At 37.8% G+C, this 19,757-nt stretch overlaps 1 protein-coding gene across 1 annotated transcript in view; it reads left to right on the plus strand.

Moving 5' to 3' along the window:
* Positions 1–19,757, plus strand: part of LOC132111718 (E3 ubiquitin-protein ligase UBR1-like) — a 34,342-nt gene that overhangs the window by 8,327 nt on the left and 6,258 nt on the right. Inside the window, exons 12-42 of the mRNA XM_059519280.1 lie at positions 741–898; positions 996–1,095; positions 1,173–1,301; positions 3,452–3,632; positions 3,902–3,963; positions 4,053–4,163; positions 4,579–4,644; positions 4,765–4,866; positions 5,049–5,112; positions 6,820–6,944; positions 7,725–7,777; positions 7,904–8,006; positions 8,095–8,143; positions 8,530–8,684; positions 8,892–8,991; positions 12,480–12,583; positions 12,664–12,744; positions 12,812–12,993; positions 13,619–13,815; positions 13,996–14,086; positions 14,214–14,366; positions 14,475–14,557; positions 14,680–14,776; positions 15,114–15,262; positions 15,527–15,582; positions 15,665–15,761; positions 15,833–15,900; positions 17,407–17,554; positions 17,639–17,726; positions 17,809–17,933; positions 19,291–19,399. Of these exons, the coding sequence (XP_059375263.1) occupies positions 741–898; positions 996–1,095; positions 1,173–1,301; positions 3,452–3,632; positions 3,902–3,963; positions 4,053–4,163; positions 4,579–4,644; positions 4,765–4,866; positions 5,049–5,112; positions 6,820–6,944; positions 7,725–7,777; positions 7,904–8,006; positions 8,095–8,143; positions 8,530–8,684; positions 8,892–8,991; positions 12,480–12,583; positions 12,664–12,744; positions 12,812–12,993; positions 13,619–13,815; positions 13,996–14,086; positions 14,214–14,366; positions 14,475–14,557; positions 14,680–14,776; positions 15,114–15,262; positions 15,527–15,582; positions 15,665–15,761; positions 15,833–15,900; positions 17,407–17,554; positions 17,639–17,726; positions 17,809–17,933; positions 19,291–19,399 (3,386 nt within the window). The remainder of the gene's footprint in view (positions 1–740; positions 899–995; positions 1,096–1,172; positions 1,302–3,451; positions 3,633–3,901; positions 3,964–4,052; positions 4,164–4,578; positions 4,645–4,764; positions 4,867–5,048; positions 5,113–6,819; positions 6,945–7,724; positions 7,778–7,903; positions 8,007–8,094; positions 8,144–8,529; positions 8,685–8,891; positions 8,992–12,479; positions 12,584–12,663; positions 12,745–12,811; positions 12,994–13,618; positions 13,816–13,995; positions 14,087–14,213; positions 14,367–14,474; positions 14,558–14,679; positions 14,777–15,113; positions 15,263–15,526; positions 15,583–15,664; positions 15,762–15,832; positions 15,901–17,406; positions 17,555–17,638; positions 17,727–17,808; positions 17,934–19,290; positions 19,400–19,757) is intronic.

Raw genomic sequence — 19,757 nt, forward strand, 5'->3', positions numbered from 1 at the left:
TAATCTCTAACTCAACCTAATTTTTAACTCATACTCTTGGCAGTCAGATACTGTTCCCTTTAATTATTAGTACTCTAATTTGGAAAAAAAAAAGTGAAAAAAAAGACAGTTCCTTTTCAAGCTTTGTTTACAGGTAATTACAAGAAATGTTGTATGTGTCAGCATGTGAGAATGCAGCACATATTTTATACGTTATGAACTGAATTCTGGCACATTTTGGAATAGGACAATTTTTCTACCTTAAAGCATTTGTACTTTTATACTGTATAGCATATGTTACAATTGACTTTACTGTACTGTAGCTACTTGTTCTTGGTCTTGATGATTTAAAGCGTCCCAATCTCTAACCTTTAAAGAGACAGTTCACCCAAAAGGGAAAATTCTGTCGTCATTTGTTTTATATGCTTTTCTTTCAGTGGAGCACAAAAGATTTTTTAAAAAGAAAGGTCTTTTTTCTTTTTCTTCCCAATATAATGAAAGTAAATATGAACTGTGGCTATCAAGATCTCAGTCATGAGGAATGAATCGGTTCATCTAGTTCACACAACTGTGGCATGAATAATAGCCACAATATACAAACGAACACTAGTCATAATATCTCCTTTTAATTTCAATGAAAGAAAGAGGGTCATACAAATTGGAACGATATGACGCAAGTAAATGATGGGAAGTAACTCTTAAATTCAATTTAAAGGTTAAAGGTCAATTTAAAGCTTTCCACCTCTCTTTTTTTTTCTCAGGCCAGGCAGTTGATAGATGAGGGCAGTGTCATCAAGGTCATTGTAGACACTGTAATGGATATGATGAGGGAACATCTGGACAGCAACCAACGCTTCCACTTCCAGGGCCACAACCCCGACAAGTTCTTCCGGGTTCAAGTTATCTTCCATGACCTCAGGTCTACACACAACCCTCGAATTATGGAAAATGACGACAGCTCTGTTTATTTTTATCAGTTGTCTCAATGTAGATTGGGTTTACTTTGTTGTTATCAGGTACATTTTAATCAGTAAGCCCTCTGTGTGGACTGAGACGTTGAGGGAGAAGTTCCTTGAAGGTTTACATGTCTTTCTTCACTTCCTATGTTGTATGCAGGTAATTTTTTCTCTTGTCAAAAGGATTTTAATTTGGTCTGATCTGTAGCCTAATTGAGTGTCCTTCTTTGATGGCAGGGGATGGAGGAGGTGAAGAGGCAGCTTGGTCAGCATGTTGAGGTGGAGCCCGAGTGGGAGGCAGGGTTTAGCCTCCAGATGCAGCTGCGCTATATTCTCGCCATGTTTCAGGACTGGTGCTCTTCTGACGTGAGTCATGGCTTGTCAGGGATATTGCTTTTTGGGGTTAAATGGCGCCCTTTATCTTACGGACCCGGTTTAATTCTGTAAGTTGCACCTTGATTTCAAAATATCCCAAATTGTGTGTTTTACCAAGTTCTGTTCTAAGATTTGAACATGTATACAGCAAAATATAGGAAATTTGCATCTGCAGACTGACTAAAATATGACAAGGTCCAGGCCAATCACAACCAAATGCACACTAAACTCAGTGTACTGTATGTAGTCTATGTATCAGTCTTCTTAGATTTTGACATTGCACTGCAAACTGGTAACTCCCACTTTACTCATAATTTATTAAATAATATTTAAAGGGGTCGTATGATGCAATTTCAGATTTTCCTTTCTCTTTGGAGTGTTACAAGCAGTTTGTGAATAGACAAGATCCCTAAAGTTGCAAAGACTAAAGTCTCAAACCCAAAGAGATAGTCTTTGTAAAAGTTAAGACTCGTCCACACTCTCCTAAAACGCCTCGTTTAAACAAGCCCCCCAAATGTCTACATCACTGTATGGGAAGATTTGCATGACAGCGCCTGAATGTTCACGCAAAGAAAGAAGGTGTAACTTTGATTCTTGTTATTGTCGCCGCCGTCATGTCGTGGAGATGCTGTTTGTTTCATTGTGAAAGTGTGTAAAAAGGTTAGAGAGTCGGACTCATAACCCAAAGGTTGCGGGCTCGAGTCTCGTAACTTCAGGAATTGTTGGTGGGGGAGTGAAGGTATAGCGCTCTCTTCCACCTTCAGTACCGTGAATGAGGTGCCCTTGAGCAAGGCACCGAACCCCCAACTGCTCCCCTGGCACTACAGCCAAAATTGGCTGCCCACTGCTCCAGGTGTGTGTGTTAACAGTTCATGTGTGTGTTCACTGCTGTGTGTATGCACTTTGGATGGGATAAATGCCGAGCACTGATTCCGAGTGTGGGTCACCATACTTTATGCCACATCACTTTATGCATTTTAAGGTTGTTCCACCTCTATCCCCCGCCTTCTAAAACGCGTCAAGTTTTACAAAGCTTATCGTTCTACAAAAAGGCAGATGTGCTCTGATTGGTCAGCTATCCAGTGTGTTGTGATTGGCCGAATACCTCAAGTGTTTGACTTACCATACTTACTTCACATGTCTCTTACCATACTCTAATGCCATGCCCTGGCGTGATGAGACAAAACCAATAAAACCCATTACAAATGAGCCATTTGTTGCATTCAGTGGGGACTTAATTACGGATTAGTTACGTTGCGTGTTGCACTGGGTAGACATAAAACCATGTCTGCATTTGTGTTTGGAGAAACAACAAGCTCTACTCTACACTGATCAAAACCCGCATTTGAATCATCAGTGGCAAATTCTTTAAATATGAAAACATACTTACAGGTTGTGAGTCAAAACAGTGGCATTGTAGGTTAAGGAAATAGTCCTCCGTTAAATGCGTTGCACACACCCGCATATTTGGTTTGAACTGTTCTGGAAGAGTGTTGTAAATACAACTTAACCACTGATTTCTAATTGTCTTTTGGAAAACCAAACAAAGCAGTTTAGCTTTCACAACGAAACGCACAGCGTCTCCACGACATGGTGGCAGCAGCAACAATACTGCAGCGAGAATCAAAGTTACGCCTTTCTTTGTGAACATTTGGGTGCTGCTATATAAAATCTTCCAACACAGTGACATAGACATGTGGAGGATTGTTTAAACGAGGCGTTTAAGGAGGGCCTGGATGAGTGTTAACGTTTATAAAGAAAATCTCTTTGGGTTTGAGACTTTATTCTTTGCAACTTTTGGGACATTATTTATTCATGAACAGCTTGTAACACACCAAAGAGAAAGGAAAACTTAAAATTGCATCATATGAAAAGAAAAATAGACAAGCATGTCTTGAATCCTGAAACAGGACAATGAGTGGATGGTCTCGTTTTAAATAACCATTTATTATTAGGTTATTATCAGTTTACAGAATGTCTCGGTGTAATGTTTAGACAAAGCACTTAAATAGACCACAGTCTACTTTAAAGCCATTACTGTTGCTTGATTGATTAGATTACAAATCTTGTTTATCCACTGGTTAATGAATGACCTGGAAATATGACACTGTTTGGACGTGTGTTGTGTTATTTTCCCACAGGAGAGAGTTCTGTTGTTGGCCTTTCAGGAGTGTCACAGAGCTCTAATGTCCTGCAACAACCAGCCCTTCTGCAGCGAGCCAACAGACAGCTACATGTGCAAGCAGATCCTCCACACACGGCTTTATAAAGTCTCCCAGGAGCCTGTCTCCATCCATCTGCCCATCTCCAGACTCCTGGCCGGTTAGAAGAATAGTTGAATTTCTGTATCAGAAGTCATAGTTATGAGATATTCTAGCTTGTTACTTTTCTAAAATGACATGTTACATGGTAATATGAAAAAGATTTACTTTTTTCAACTTTTTTTTAATTTCCCTCTAACATTCTTCACTTTTATGGTCGGCTAGCATTTGTTCACCCACTCAAGAAAGTGTACCAATGATTGTTTTTGTTTTTTGGTCACAGCAGTATTCTGTATCTGTTGTTTAAACCCAGTCTGTATCTGATCTCAGGTTTATATGTGCTGCTGTGCCAGACTGGAGCAATCCAATACCTCCCTGACTTTATGGATACTGTGAGTATATCATTAATTAATCAAATGAAGCTGTAGCGTGTGAATGTCCAGCACTGTGGGTCACAGGTGTGTATTTGGATGTGTTTCAGGTGCAGCTGAACTTCACTGAGCTGGCGGAGCAGCCTCTGCGCTGTGTTGTGCTGGCGGCTCAGGTGTGTGCTGACATGTGGCGCAGAAACGGTCTGTCGCTCGTCAGCCAGGTGAGAGCACCACCAATTGCACAATTTGTAAAAATAAAAAAAAATCTCTTAAACACGAAAGTAGAGAGATTTGTAAATACAATAATTTGCAATTCTCTGAAAAACCTGAATGTGAATCTAAACATAAAAAAGTCTCCAATTAAAAACTGTTGGATCATCAACTGATATTTCAAACACATCCATTATTTAATTTGAACATCTTGAAAACAACTGTTAGTGGTGTCAAATGGCTTATAATGATTATTGGTGCTGTCTTAGTTTTATTTATTTTGTGAAAGTATGAACGCATGAATTGTATATTGGAGGGGTGAAAAAAAACAACAACAACCATGTAACCGATTCTAAATGCGCAAATATTCATATTGTGTTGCGACATGAATATATTTTAACTTTTGCTGATATTTGCCTCTGTTAGGTGTATTACTATCAGGATCTTAAGTGCAGGGATGAAATGTTTGATAAGGATATTATCATGTTGCAGGTATGTCCTTAAAATCATAAATGTATATGAAATATAAAAATAATAATATAAAATAAATTATATAATTGCAAAATTCAAAATACTTTAATGCAATTAATGACATTTTCTGACCAACCACAGATTGCTGCTTCCAAAATGGACCCCAATCATTTCCTCATGCTTGTTCTTTTGAGATTTGAACTTTTCGATATTTTTAATGGCAACTCCTCCAGTAAAGATCAGGTTAGTAACAGAGGATGAAGTGAGATCACATGGAATATGTTTCATAACAGTTTCTCTAAAACTGATCAATACATGCATAACTAAATAATTTAAATTATTGAAATAATAAAGCAGTTATTTATAACTTTTTAATTGATTATGGTTGATTTTAATTGGTTTCTTTGCCCTGTTTCATCACACAGGAGGTACTGAAACAGTGGAATAGGTTAACAGAAGAGATGCTTTACCTGATTATCATCATTGTAGGTAAGTTTTCACATTGACCTTTTATGTGAAAGGCTTGGTCTGGCTGCCTTTAGCTGATGTGTTTTGTTGTTTCATGTAAGTGAGTTGACTGGAGGCACTGCCTTTTGTTTTGCCTCTGATATATATTTTGCATGTGAAATACACCAACTTGAATCTACAGGTGAATCTCAATAAATTAGAATGTCATGGAAAAGTTCATTTATTTCAGTAATTCAGCTCAAATTGTGAAGCTTGTGTATTAAATAAATTCAATCCACACAGACTGAAGTAGTTTATGATGATTGTGGCTCTCATTTAACAAAAACCCACCAATTCAATGTCTCAACAAATTAGAATACTTCATAAGACCAATGAAAAATATTAAAAAATCATTTGTAGTGAATTGTTGGGCTTCTGGAAAGTATGTCAATTTACTGTACAATGTACTCAATACTTGGTAGGGGCTTCCTTTTGCTTTAATTACCACCTCAATTCAGCGTGGCATGGAGGTGATCGGTTTGTGGCACTGCTGAGGTGGTATGGAGGCCCAGGATTCTTTGACAGTGGCCTTCAGCTCATCTGCATTTTTTGGTCTCTTGTTTCTCATTTTCCTCTTGACAATAGCTCATAGAATCTCTATGGGGTTCAGGTCTGGTGAGTTTGCTGGCCAGTCAAGCACACCAACACCATGGTCATTTAACCAACTTGTGGTGCTTTTGGCAGTGTGGGCAGGTGCCAATTCCTGCTGGAAAACGAAATGAGCATCTTCAAAAAGCTGGTCAGCAGAAGGAAGCATGAAGTGCTCCAAAATTTCTTGGTAAACGGGTGCAGTGCCTATGAGCTTCTCCACCCTTCCTCCAGACTCTAGGACCTCGGTTTCCAAATGTAATACAAAACTTGCTCTCATCTGAAAAGAGGACATTGGACCACTGGGCAACAGTCCAGTTCTTCTTCTCCTTAGCCCAGATAAGATGCCTCTGACATTGTCTGTGGTTCAGCAAATTCCTTGAAACGTCTGTGTGTGTTGGCTCTAGATGCCTTGACCCCAGCCTCAGTCCATTTCTTGTGAAGTTCACTCAAAGTCTTGATTCGATTTTGCTTGTCAATCGTCATAAGGCTGCGGTTCTCTCGGTTGGTTGTGCATCTGTTACTTCCACACTTTTTCCTTCCACTCAACTTTCTGTTAACATGATTGGATACAGCACTCTGTGAACAGCCAGCTTCTTTGGCAATGAATGTTTGTGGCTTACCCTCCTTGTGAAGGGTGTCAATTATTGTCTTCTGGACAACTATCAGATCAGCAGTCTTCCCCATGATTGTGTAGCCTAGTGAAACAAACTGAGAGACCGTTTTGAAGGCTCAGGAAACCTGTGCAAGAGTTAATTAGCTGATTGGCATGTCATCATATTTTAATTCGTTGAGATAGAGAATTGGTTGGTTTTTGTTAAATGTGAGCCAAAATCATCACAATTAAAAGAACCTAAGACTTAAACTACTTCCGTCTGTGTGCATTGAATTTATTTAATACATGAGTTTCACAATTTGAGTTGAATTACTGAAATAAATGAACTTTTCCTCAACATTCTAATTTATTGAGATGCACCTGTATATGCACAGCTGCCAAATTGTTTCTCTATTGTAATCATTATGATCACACTTGCAATAATCACTTTAATGACCTTCTGCCTGAAAAGCACTATACAAATCAATTTGAATTGAAATTGACAGGTGAGCGGTATGTACCTGGAATCAGTCATGTGACTAAGGAGGATGTGACTATGAGGGAGGTCATCCATCTGCTTTGTATTCAACCCATGGCTCATAGCAGCCTGGTTAAAAGCCTGCCTGAAAATGTAAGCCATTTAATGCTTTTTGTTTTGTTTTGCTTTCATTCATTTAGCATTGCAGTAAAATTGTGGCAGCCTGAGATTTACATACATTAACTGACCAATTTAAATGCATTATCTGAATGTTTGTAAATGAACTATACAGTCGTGGCCAAAAGTTTTGAGAATTACATAAATATGGCCTGGTGTCAAGAAGGGCAGCAAAGAAGCCACTTCTCTCCAAAAAAAACATCAGGGACAGATTGATCTTCTGCAGAAAGTATAGTGAATGGACCGCTGAGGACTGGGGCAAAGTCATATTCTCCGATGAAGCCCCTTTCCGATTGTTTGGGGCATCTGGAAAAAGGCTTGTCCGGTGAAGAAAAGGTGAGCGCTACCATCAGTCCTGTGTCATGCCAACAGTAAAGCATCCTGACACCATTCATGTGTGGGGTTGCTTCTCATCCAAGGGAGTGGGCTCACTCACAATTCTGCCCAAAAACACAGTCATGAATAAAGAATGGTACCAAAACACCCTCCAACAGCAACTTCTTCCAACACTGCAAATACTGACTCTTTGCATAAATGTCATGTAATTGTCGATTAAAAGCCTTTGAAACGTATGAAGTGCTTGTAATTATATTTCAGTACATCACAGAAACAACTGAAACAAAGATCTAAAAGCAGTTTAGCAGCAAACTTTTTGAAAACCAATATTTATGTAATTCTCAAAACTTTTGGCCACGACTGTACATAACATTGTTTTCTAACTTCATGAACTAAATTTTAAATTTTTTTGCATCACAGGAAAGCCATGAAACATGGCTTGAAACGGTCGTCCCTAAGGTTGCCATTTTCAAGTAAGTGCATTTCGCTAAAGGTTTAGTTGTTTATACCAGTTATGACATAGTTATTTCACAGTTGTTACACTCACGTCTCTATACAATGCGACATGTACTCTAAAATCTTTATTAAATTTTGTTTAGGAAACCAGGAGTGTCAGGCCATGGCTTGTATGAATTGAAGAAGGAATTTCTGAAAGAGTTTAACCCTTTCTTCTATCATTACTCCAGACCACAACATAGTAAAGTACGTGGCTCCCATTGTCTTCCTCATTATCTCATTAATATACACATTAGTCTTTAAACAGAGGGGAATGTTTATTTGTACATATTAGGCAGAAGAGGCTCAGAAGAAGAGGAGGACCCAAGAAGGCAGTGATAAAGGTATGCCGTTCTGCACTGTATCTGTTCTGATGTTTAATATAAGTTGCTTTGGTGTCACTGCACATTTCAAATGATAAAGAAAGCATGACGACTTATATTCTGGAAAATACTGTAAAAGTTAAACAAAAATGCAATATTGTGATTTTGAATGCATAAATAAAATAATGAAAATTAATGTGTTCCAGTTAAATGATAATTTGTATGATAATATAAGAGGTTTGTTGCTTTAAAGCTTTTACAGTTGTGGATTTTTGCACTGGAATGCTGTTTTAATCAATTAAAAGCCAGGGCTAGAACTGGCCGTTTTTTTGAAGTGTAAATAAGAATGTTTGACAAAAAAAAATGATGATGCACGGGGTGTGATATCTGCTGTTCCTCTATTTTAGCCCTGCGTCCCCCAGTGCCCCCTCCCTTCTGTCCAGGATTCTCAAACATAGTGTATCTGCTCTGCTGTGACATCTTCATCCATATTCTGAGGCGAATCTTCCAGAAAGCAGTGGAGGACCGTTCCAGCCGATGGACTGAACCCATGATCCAGAAGGTAACTCCACACCATTTCCATTAGTTCTTGTTCTGTTTCATTAACATAAATGTAGCAATTTTTATATATTTATTGCATTTGTATTTCTAAGAACATAATTGTATCCCATGGAATATCATTCATTAGCTGTTTCTATTTTCATGGTAAGTTCGATTTGATGTGGTATTTGAAAAATGTGTTTTTTTTTCCGTGCATGTATGACTTAAGGCACTGCACCTTGTAGGACAGGCTCTGCTGGAGGAAAAAACGCAGTTGGAAAGCAACAGTACTGAGGAAGTGACTTTTGACTTTAGTCTGAAAGCTCAAAGTAAGATCTCACCCTTTATTTTGAACTATCATTAACTCAAAAGCTAGCATGATACTTTGCATCCGTACATAGACAGCTGTCTTGTAAGGCAGTTTCCTAACTGCAGTAGTTGTTCTGCTTTAAACATTTCAAAGGCAGTTACTCTAGTTTGTGTCTGAGCTGTGCTGCTCAGTACACCATTAAGCATAAAAAAAGAGCACACACAAATATTGCATAAAACAGGATGTTTTTACTAGGTCTATCAGAATACTGTATGCTTAGGTTGTGGTTTACAGTAGGAGGCATGTGAAATGTGAAGAGTTGGGAGGCTCCAGGAATGTGGTTGGGAACTATGAGTTCATATTTTCAGTTCATATTCAGTATTTTATAAGCAATTGGCAGTCATTATAATGACAAATACGTTTCTTTTGCGTTCTTAAATATATGATAAAATAATATTTTAAAACCTTTATTGTTTTTTAAACAATCACTTTAAAGATTGACTTTTCATGGAGATGACATGGGGAATTTTTTTGCCAAAAATGTCTCGTGAAAAAAAAAAAAAACAAAGTTCATGACATTGATTCTTTAAAATTCACCCAAACTTGGGCGGTCCTTAGCTATTCAAAGCGGCCAAGCTTCCCAGACCTTCTGCTGTCACTGATTTGCAGTAGACAATCACTTGAAATCAAATGAGGCAAGCAAAGTGTTGAAGTCAGCAGCCTGGGGTTTTTCTAGGTGGATGTTGAAGTCACCGAGGTAGTACCAGAGTACCGTCCTCAGGGAAGTTTGAGAGTAAAGCTCCACCAGCTCCTCCAAGAAGTTACCCAGTTGACCTGGTGGACGATCAACAACTTGGATTTTAACAGGGTGGGTAATAGTAATTTGTGTGTAATTCAAATTAACTGTGTCCTGTAAGAGAAGGTAAAGGGTCAAATTTCCATTCATTTGAGATAACCAGACCAGTACTTCTGGGGAAAAAGTGAAATTAGTGGAGTGCCAGTGTCCTCAGATTTGATCAAGGTCTCAGTTAGGACCATGAGGTTGAGACTTGGCTGAGTAACAATAGTTGAAATAAAGTCTGCTTTGTTTACTTTCTTTTCCATTTGGTCTCTGGAACTGCCAGTCTGCAGTTAAGTGGTAGAGGACACAGGGACAACGTGTGAGTGTGATTTATGAGTGTTAGTAGTAATGGTAAGAGATTTGAAAGCAGGTAGTGAGTACAGTTGACTAAAACGAGGAGATGAGAACATGCTGTACAAAAAGTAAAGGGGGAAAAATGCAATACTCAAGTGTCTTGTCGGTGTCCTTGCTCAGTGGAGTCGCGCAGGTAGAGTCACTGGACTTTACACTAGATGGTCTTCACACAAGGGCTGCCGTGTTATTCTAACCAATTATACACTCGCCCTGTACAAATGCGACTTCAGCACACGTTTACCATGGTAGACACAGTAAAAAAAGTAAAGTTCCTAGCAATGACAGCCACGTTAAAATATAAAAAAAAGAAGCAAAACACTTACAAACTGCTGTCCTCTTCTGTTGCTCAACTGCTTCTTAGAATCTTTTGCTCAACTGTTTCTTCTCAACTGCTAGTAGAATAATCAAATAATAATGCATTACATGTTTTGAAAATTTTTTTAGATTTAATTTAAAAGCTAAGTTTTATCTGTAGAAGCTGGTAAATATATTCAGCCAAGGCAGACTTGCTGCTGTAGTTTTGTTACTCTGAATTTACTCTGTATCACTTGATGCAAGCCCTAAAACTACAAGGCATTGAAATGCAAGCATTGTTAAAGGGTCAGTTCCCCCAAATATGAAAATTACCCCATGATTTACTCACCCTCAAGCCATCCTAGGTGTATATGATATTCTTCTTTCAGACGAATACAATCAGAGTTATGTTAAATAATGGTTAATCCATGCTTTATAATGAGAGTGGATGGTTGCCCAAAATTTGAAGTCCAAAAAATGGCATCCATCCATTTTAAAAGAAGTCCGCATGGCTCCGGATGGTTAATAAAGGCCTTCTGAAGCGATGCGATGCATTGGTGTATGAAAAATATCCATACTTACAGCTTTATAAACCTTAATCTATTAACTTACGCAAACTGTCCTACGTGCGTTCACGAGAGAGTGACGTCCAGCTGTGACGAAAGACTTTGGCAAACATGTTGACGAACGTGGAAGCGCAGAGGGGAGAGCAAAAACAAAACACCAGTCATGAATTAGTAGTATAAAACGAGAATTTGTAAAGAAAAATGACGGAAGATTTTGATATAAACCAAGAGGACACTGGTTTTCTTTTGCTGTAAACAAAACTTGTTTCTCACGAGACTAGCATATTCTCACCGGAGCTTATCTTACGCCTTCGTCCTGCTTCACCCACTGGACTTCACTTCTCGTGAACATTTTTTAATACTTTTCTTTCTGTTTGGGTACTTTATTTTGTTCTTTCATTCTCACTTTCTTTCAATTTATTGGTTTCTTTTACTTTTAGTGTTATCTTTTTATCTTCATTTTGTTTACTTATCCTTGTTCTCTTCATTCCTGTTTCTTTCTTTTTACTTTGTCTTTGCTTTTCCTCCAAGTATTATTTTGTTTTCTTTCTCCACTCATTCTTTATTGCTCTTTAGTTTATTTTACTTGCTCTTCTACTTTCTTTCACCTTTTTTTTTCTGTTGTTGTTGTTTGTTCGGATTGATTGGGGTGCAGGGTTTGTGCTTAACTAACATTTTGGTTTACTTGATGCTTGCTACATATTCTTTTAATTGCTGAATAATTTACCAGGTCTAATAAAGTTTTCATTTGGTAAATAATTTGTATTTACATTGTTTATGAATAATTCTGCGCTCTCTCTCTTTCCATTTGTTTACATTAGTTAACTAAATTAATTAGCATTTACTTGCAATGGAAAAATGCTTCTAAATCATTAATGATTCTTAGATGTAAAGTTCAATATTTACTAAGACGTTTTTAAAATTATCTCCCGGTTTCGCAGACAAGGTTTAAGCCTAGTCCTAGACTAAAATGTAAATCTGAACGGTTTCAACTGAAAGAAACTTGCACTGACTGATCTTAAAACATCTCGGTGCCTTTGTTTTGTCTCAAGATGAACACCAGTAATGCTTTTTTCTAAGGCATGTTTATAAAAATAACTTGAATGTCCTAATTAAACTATAGCTTAATCCTGGTTTAGGCTAAGCCCTGTTTATGAAACCGGGCCCAATAGTTGTATCTGTCAATATTATTTGATCGACCTAAGCTCACATGAAATAACAATAAGCAGGATTTTTATTTATTGATGTTGACAAAGCAGAATAAATCTTGTAACTACAATTAGTTAATTCATTAACATTTAAATGTTTTTGCAGTTCAACTGTATGGGCTCTGAATCATATATTTGTTTAATTGCAGCTTTTGCACTAAGCCATATCACAGTTTTTATTTTATTTTGATATATCACACAGCCCTATTATTCATGCTTCATACAGATATGTTTGTATTTTCAGAAACTGGTTCTGAACATGGCAAATCTTTGTTCCACTTCCTGACAAAAATAAAGTCTTTACCTTCTCTGAAAGCTCAGAATGACATGATCACATGGAACTTACAGGTATGACGGTGATGATTTGATGTTTATTTGATTGTTTCATTTGTGGATTTGATATTTAAGATCTATGTCTCTCCTGCAAGATGTTTGAGGTGGTGAAGTGTCTTCGGGAGAAATCTGGTCCGGTAACTTCATTTTCTGTGGATCACAGCAAGATGGAGGAGGTAATGCTGTTCTCAGTCATAATGCTTCCGTGTCTTTGAGGTGCTTAAAGTGGTGGTGTCTGCTCAGAGTGTTCAGGATAAGGAGAAAGCCGAGCGGAAGAGGAAAGCTGAGGCTGCTAAAGCCCATAGGCAGAAGATCATGGCTCAGATGTCGGCCATGCAGAAGAACTTCATAGAGTCCAACAAGATGCTTTATGACAACGTGCCTGAGAGCTCGAGTCAGAGCGACACCGCCGCGTCTGTGGAGAGGTCTTATTCTGTCTTTCGCTTTTTACTTTTCTTTCTTTTTGTGACTTTTGAAACTGCTTTTTATTCTTTTGCACTTCGCTTCTTTTTTTGTGCATTTATTCATTATTGTACTGTCACTTTTATTTATTATTTTTTTGTGCTGTTATAATATAATTCCGTTCGTATCTTAACTTTCATTTTTTTCAGTTTCTCACATTTTCTTAAATTTATTTTTCAATTTTGTGCTTTATTTTACTTCTAGACCCTTTCATTGTTGTGGTCCTTTTTCTTTCTTGCTTTGCTTCCTTATGCTTCTTACCTTCACCCTTTTCCATGTTTATTTGTTTACCAGATATTACGTATTCTTTCTGTTGCTTTAAGTGTTTTTTTAATTTATTTTTTTTTACACTTGTATGCCTTTTTTAATTTTTTTTTTTTTTTGTTAATAACTGTATTTAATTCTCCTTGTTCTTATGTCACTGTCTTTTCTTTCAGTTTTTTCATGGTTTTTTCATGATTTTATTGTTTTGTTCTTTTGTCCATCAAAGACTGAATATCTCAGGCATTTACAGTAATATAAATTCTGTGAACACCCTTCAAATGTCTGTATGTCTAAAGGACGGCCACGGTGTGTGTGTGTGTACAGCTTGGATGTGGATGAGAGCAGAGTGGCTGTGGGGCCTCAGCAGGGCGTTTGTTCCTCAGACTGGGGGGCTCAGATCTGCATCCTATGTCAGGAGGAACAGGAAGTTCAGGCTCAGGCACCAGCCATGGTCCTCACAGCATGTGTGCAGAGATCTACTGTTCTTACCCAGGACCGTGGAAAGACACTCTCCCCTGAAGGCAAATGATGCCTTATTTTACCACTCAAGTACCTTAATTGTGATGATAAACAGAAAGTGTATAAATTCATTGCACGTGTTATGACGATTTATTATGATTTAAGCATTACTGAAAGGAATTATGCTTGGCTACTGTGACGCTGAATCAGTTTTCTCTGTTTTCTTTTTTGCAAAACAGTAGGTTGTTATCCCTTGTTCATGCCCCCAGATTTGGCAGTGGGAACACACACTGGCAGCTGTGGACATGTGATGCACGCCACCTGCTGGCAAAAGTCAGTTAGTGCTTAAATATTTACATTGTAAAAACTATACATCTGCTGCCTTAAAATTTCATGACCACTTAAAATCACCATTTGAAATGCTTCTAGCAAACAGATCTGTCTTTTTGGCTGTTTGTAGGTACTTTGAAGCTGTGCAGAACACCACTCGGAATCGGCTGCATGCAGACCTGATCATAGACCTGGAGAACGGCGAGTACATGTGTCCACTCTGCAAGTCCCTCTGTAACACGGTCATCCCTCTGATCCCTGTGGAGCCCAGCAAGCTCAACTAGTATGGCACCATTACTAATGTTCTTTTTCAGGTGTTTACGCTGGGAAAAGTCAAATCTCATTTCTTTTTTTTTTTTCTTTTTTTTCTTTATTTATTGAATTTTTTCAGTGAGAGTGCCGAATTAGTTGGTCAGCATCTCACTCTCGAGCGCTGGGTTCAGATCATGTCTTCTCGAATCAGAGGGCTAAGAGGTACATGGGAAACAGGTGAGAGTCAAAACTGATGTGTGCCTCCTGAATCTGTCTTTTCAATGGCTTAATATCATTAAGATATTCTCTCTTTAATGTGTGTGTGTGTGTGTGTGTGATTTCAGACAAAAATTGTAAGGAAGCAGCGGAGGAAGCAATGGTACTTTTTGATGAGAGTCAAGCTGATTTCAGATCCATTCTCAGTTTTGGAGTTCAAGAGCCGTGAGTTTCTAAACAGACAAGCCTTTATTTAAGCCAATTTAAAATATGTGCTTCTGGTTCTATAGTGCGCAATATATGAGATCAAAGAATAAAAGTCAAAATGCTTCATTAACACATGGTGTATATATACACGTGTGTGTGTGTGTGTGTGTGTGTGTGTATATATATATATATATATATATATATATATATATATATATATATATATATATATATATATATATATATATATATACACACACACACACACACACACACACACAGAGAGATTAGCTTTTTTTAAATCCTGTTTTAACCTTCATGTTATTTCTGGATATGATGTAAACTCTGGGATTAGGCCGAAGTTCTCTCGGAGTATCACAGAGATGTTGGGGGTCTGTGCGACCACCGTGCACAGGGTGGGATTGCAGACCGCTCCCAATGACCTGTGCCCATACGTGCCTGTCATGTCCTGGAACACGTGTGCCTACACCATCCAGGCCATCGGTAATGCTCTCCTCCTATGAATTGCTCACTTAGGGCTTTGTCTTGCACTGTTATCTGTAAAGCACTTTAAGATGGTGGATATGTTCACACCGTCAGTTTTAAGTATCATCACTCATATTTACCTATAAGTGTCTTTCAAAATGTCCTGTATTGCTTAATTTGTTTAAACAGCAGAAATGTATTTTGGTGCTTTGTGAACATTGTCAGTCTGGTCATTTTGTCATGTGTTGCCTCATCTGATTTTTTCCTCCTCTCTTTCTCTAGAGAGCATGTTACAGGAAGAAGGAAAGGCTCTTTTTGGATCTCTCCAGAACAGACAGGTCTGGTTTGGCTCTGCTTATATAGATCATCGTGCTCACCATTTAATGTGGGATTGATTACTTGAATCATTTTCTTCTTCAGCTCTCTGGACTCAAAGCGTTAGTGCAGTTTTCAGCTTTTCAGAGGCTGAAGAGCAGAAAAGCAGTCATACAGAAGCATTTTGCTCATATGTTAGCAGGTATGTCACGTTTAGGCGAGGAATGATATGTTTGTTGGTTTTGTTCATGCAGTAATTCTGTCTCTTTCTAGTCCTGGTACCTGTTCCTACTGTAGTAAATGCACCATCAATATTAGAAGTGGACTTCTTTCATCTACTGGTGAGTGTTTATAAATAAATATAGGTGATAGATAGATGGATAGGGATAGCAAGATCTTGTGTGTGTGTGTGTGTATATGTGTGAAAGTGATGTATACTCAGAATTCGTGCTCTGCATTTAACCCATTCAAAGTGCACACACACACAGCAGTGAACACATCCTGAGCAGCTCAAGGGCACCTCAGTCGTGGTATTGCCGGCCTGAGACTCGAACCCACAACCTTAGGGTTAGGAGTCAAACTCTCTAACCACTAGGCCATGAAACTACCATTTTAAGGTTATTAATGTTGTTTTGCCATTCTCCTACAATAGGTTTACAAGCATGCAAGGTCAAAAAACGCTATCGTTTTTTTAAAATATGCATATAATATCACCTCATTTTCCAACGATTCTTAAATGATTAGCTTGAAGCAGTTGTAAGTTTCAGTCTCTCTAAACCCCTCCTTTCCGTGAGCCTACTGTGCTCTGATTGGTCAGATGGCCCAGTCTGTTCTGATTGGTGTACTATGTACTGCACGTGTCTGAAATGATGCACTCATTGCCATAGTTCCATATTTTGAACGCTCAATAGAAAATATAAACATTTATTATTTATCATACGTACAGGTTGTGATTCAATGGAGCCAGCTGGTCCAGATAAACAGGGTACTGAGCCGTCTTTAACAAGCAAGCGATTAGAGAATCCTGCATTGAACTTCATGAGATAATAGAAGTGGTCGTCAGTAAAATGACTGGAACATAAAACAAGATTGGGGTTGGACTGCTGTGGTTCAGTGGGAAAAATTAACATTAACCACTGATGCTTAGCAGCCCAATCTTTCGGAAGTGTAAATAAAATGAATTCACTTTCACAGCGTAAGAAACGGCGTCTTCTAGACATGTCAATCACACAAAGCTACGATGTTTGAGGGAGGGGTCAAGTTGTTTGCGGTCATCCAACGTAGAATGTATGCGGGCATTATGCAGATGTGTTACTCTGTGACGTGTAGCTGTGAGATTCAAATTAAAGGCGACTCATGTAGGCTGTTCAGAGTCGATTCTTTCTATTGGGAGACAATAACTTAATTTATTGTGCACTTTCGGCTTTACAACTTTGCAGTTTTAATTTTTACATTCACATACAGCTACATTACACTGCATAAAAAAAGCAATATTTGAAATCGCAAAATAGGGGCACTTTAATCACTTTTATTATTTATAAGAATAAATAAAACAATCTGCTTGCTGAAAGGCTAATTTATTTTTAATAAGCATGCATCAATCTACCTAATAAAAAAAATCTGTATAATTTGTTGCACTGAACTTGGACTGAACCCAAACCATTTCTAGAAACCGAATCAATTTTTTTTGTTGCTTCGGGTCAGTACGTAACCATCCAGAACACACATCTTCAAAAGCTGTTTTATGCACATAGACTTCAAGGAGCTAGTTAAGTTAATGGTAAGTTGGTTGAACATTCCTCATCCATTTCTAATCAGTCGGACTGTATGTGTGTTGTTCCACTCAGGTGGGGCTGGTTCTGTCCATCCCAGCGTTGTATCAGGAAGAGGCTGTAGACCTGCAGCCTTCAGCAGTCAGCACAGCATTCAATCACCTCTACCTGCTGCACCTGGTCACTATGGGACACATGCTGCAGGTCCTGCTGGCTTCACACGGTAAATGCACACTGCCATAGATGCAAACTTGACACTGAAGAATAACATTTTCTGCACAACACTTATTTTCAGTAATGTGTGTAGATTGTGCTGTAATAAGAGGGCCAGAGGAGGGCGATGAGGCCCATGCTGCAGCTGAACTCTTCTCTATTATGTCTCAACACACAGATGGGTGAGTTCATTTGCTTGTCATATAGGGAAAGACTTCCTGTTTCTTTCTCGTGGTCTCTCATCGTCTCTCTCTCTTTTCTTAGGTTGAGAGCTGGTGTGTCTGGTTTCAGTGTAGAGAGTGTAAAGAGAAGTGTTCTTCCCTTCCTGCGCTGTGCTGCACTGTTCTTTAATTGCCTTACAGGAGTGCCTCCTCCAGAGGAGCTGTCCGGTACTGCAGGTCGTTACACGTCACATGTTATAATTAGGTCTGGGCAAGTTAACACATTAATTGATTACCATATTTTTCCGGATTATAAGTCACTTCTTTTCATAGTTTGGCTGGTCCTGCGACTTACAGTCAGGTGCGACTTATTTATGAAAATTAATTTTACATGAACCAAGAGAAATGAACCAAGAGAAAACATTACCGTCTACAGCCGCCAGAGGGCGCTCTATGCTGCTCAGTGATCCTGTAGCCGACCCCTGAAAACATAGCGCCATCTCGCGGCTGTAGACGGTAATGTTTTCTCTTGGTTCCTGGTTCTAAATAAATGCGACTTTAGAATCAGAATCAGAATCAGAAAGAGCTTTATTGCCAAGTATGCTTGCGCATACAAGGAATTTGTTTTAGTGACATAAGCTTCCAGTAAACAGAGACAACAACACACAGACAAAAAAAAAAAAAAAAAAAAGATTTACAGGAGAATTACAAATTGGCAAATAAAGAAGTGTATAAACAATTGTGTCTTTATAGTCCAGTGCGACTTATATATGTTCTTTTTTTCCTCGTCATGATGTATTTTTGGACTGATGCGACTTATGCTTAGGTGCGACTTATAGTCCGAAAAATGTGGTAACTCCGGGTCCTGCGATCGTGCAGGTCTCTACTCAGAAAATGCCTGTTATAATGTTATGATCGAGGCTCTGGACTCTGAGCATAACTTCTTTTTCTATAACAAACTATAAAATGTTTTCTATAAAAACATTAATGTCCTGGCAGTGACAAATAGCTTGTTTTATATTTAATTACATTAATGTTATAAGTTAAGATTTACAAGAAATATTTTAACTGCTACTTTGTGAAAGGAATACTGCTATAAAAAGCACCTTATTTGTTTAGTGTTTGCAAACCTAATTTCATTGCACTTTTGTTCATATAGCAGTACTTTTAAATGGAAAAAAGTCCACAATACACTACTTTTGAATGCATTATTAGTTTTGTGCATAACAATGCGATTAATTGCGATTAATCACAGACAATCATACTGTTAATCACGATTTAACATTTTTTATCATTGCCAAGCACTGGTTATAATTAGACATGCCACTGCAATTACATGAAAACTTTTGAATAATCAAATGGCTGTAGGTTCAAATGACTAATAATGTCATAATAAGTACTTTTTAATTGTAATAAGTACTATTATCCAGGCTATTTTCTCTGTGGTATACAGTAAAATGCCAAGTATATGTGTATTTAATGTGTATGTGTATTTAATTTTCTGTCACTGTACACAGAGCAACAGGCTGCACAGTACTGTTTGCATATAAATTTAACCGTTATTAACCATAATTATTCTATGCAGAATCACCTGAAAGTCAGCTGCCTCTGCTGTGTAGTTACCTCTCCTTGCCCTCCAACCTGTTTCAACTGTTTCAGGAGCACAGGGATGTTGGAACCACCTTAATAAAGCGGTACAAATCAGATGATGTCTGACCTTTTACAGTATCCACTACAGTTGTACTAACAAACTTTATTACTTGGTATAATAATAAGTAATAGTAATAATAAGTATACAAGTATATAAGCAATTAAATAATAAGCAAAACATAATATTGTTGTTGCTGTATAGTTGTTGTTTATTATTATTAATAACAATCATTGTATTATAATATTTTGCTGCAGTTTAACTTTTCTTGTTTAGCTTATACTAATAATAATATAATATTTTTTGTTTAATTATTTACATTATACTATTTAATATAAATATTATATTACTTATAACAATTATAATAATTGTTGTTAATAATAATATATTGTAATTTTTTTTTT

This window comes from Carassius carassius, chromosome 31 (genome assembly GCF_963082965.1).
Source record: "Carassius carassius chromosome 31, fCarCar2.1, whole genome shotgun sequence".
In the NCBI taxonomy this organism is placed as follows: domain Eukaryota; kingdom Metazoa; phylum Chordata; class Actinopteri; order Cypriniformes; family Cyprinidae; genus Carassius; species Carassius carassius.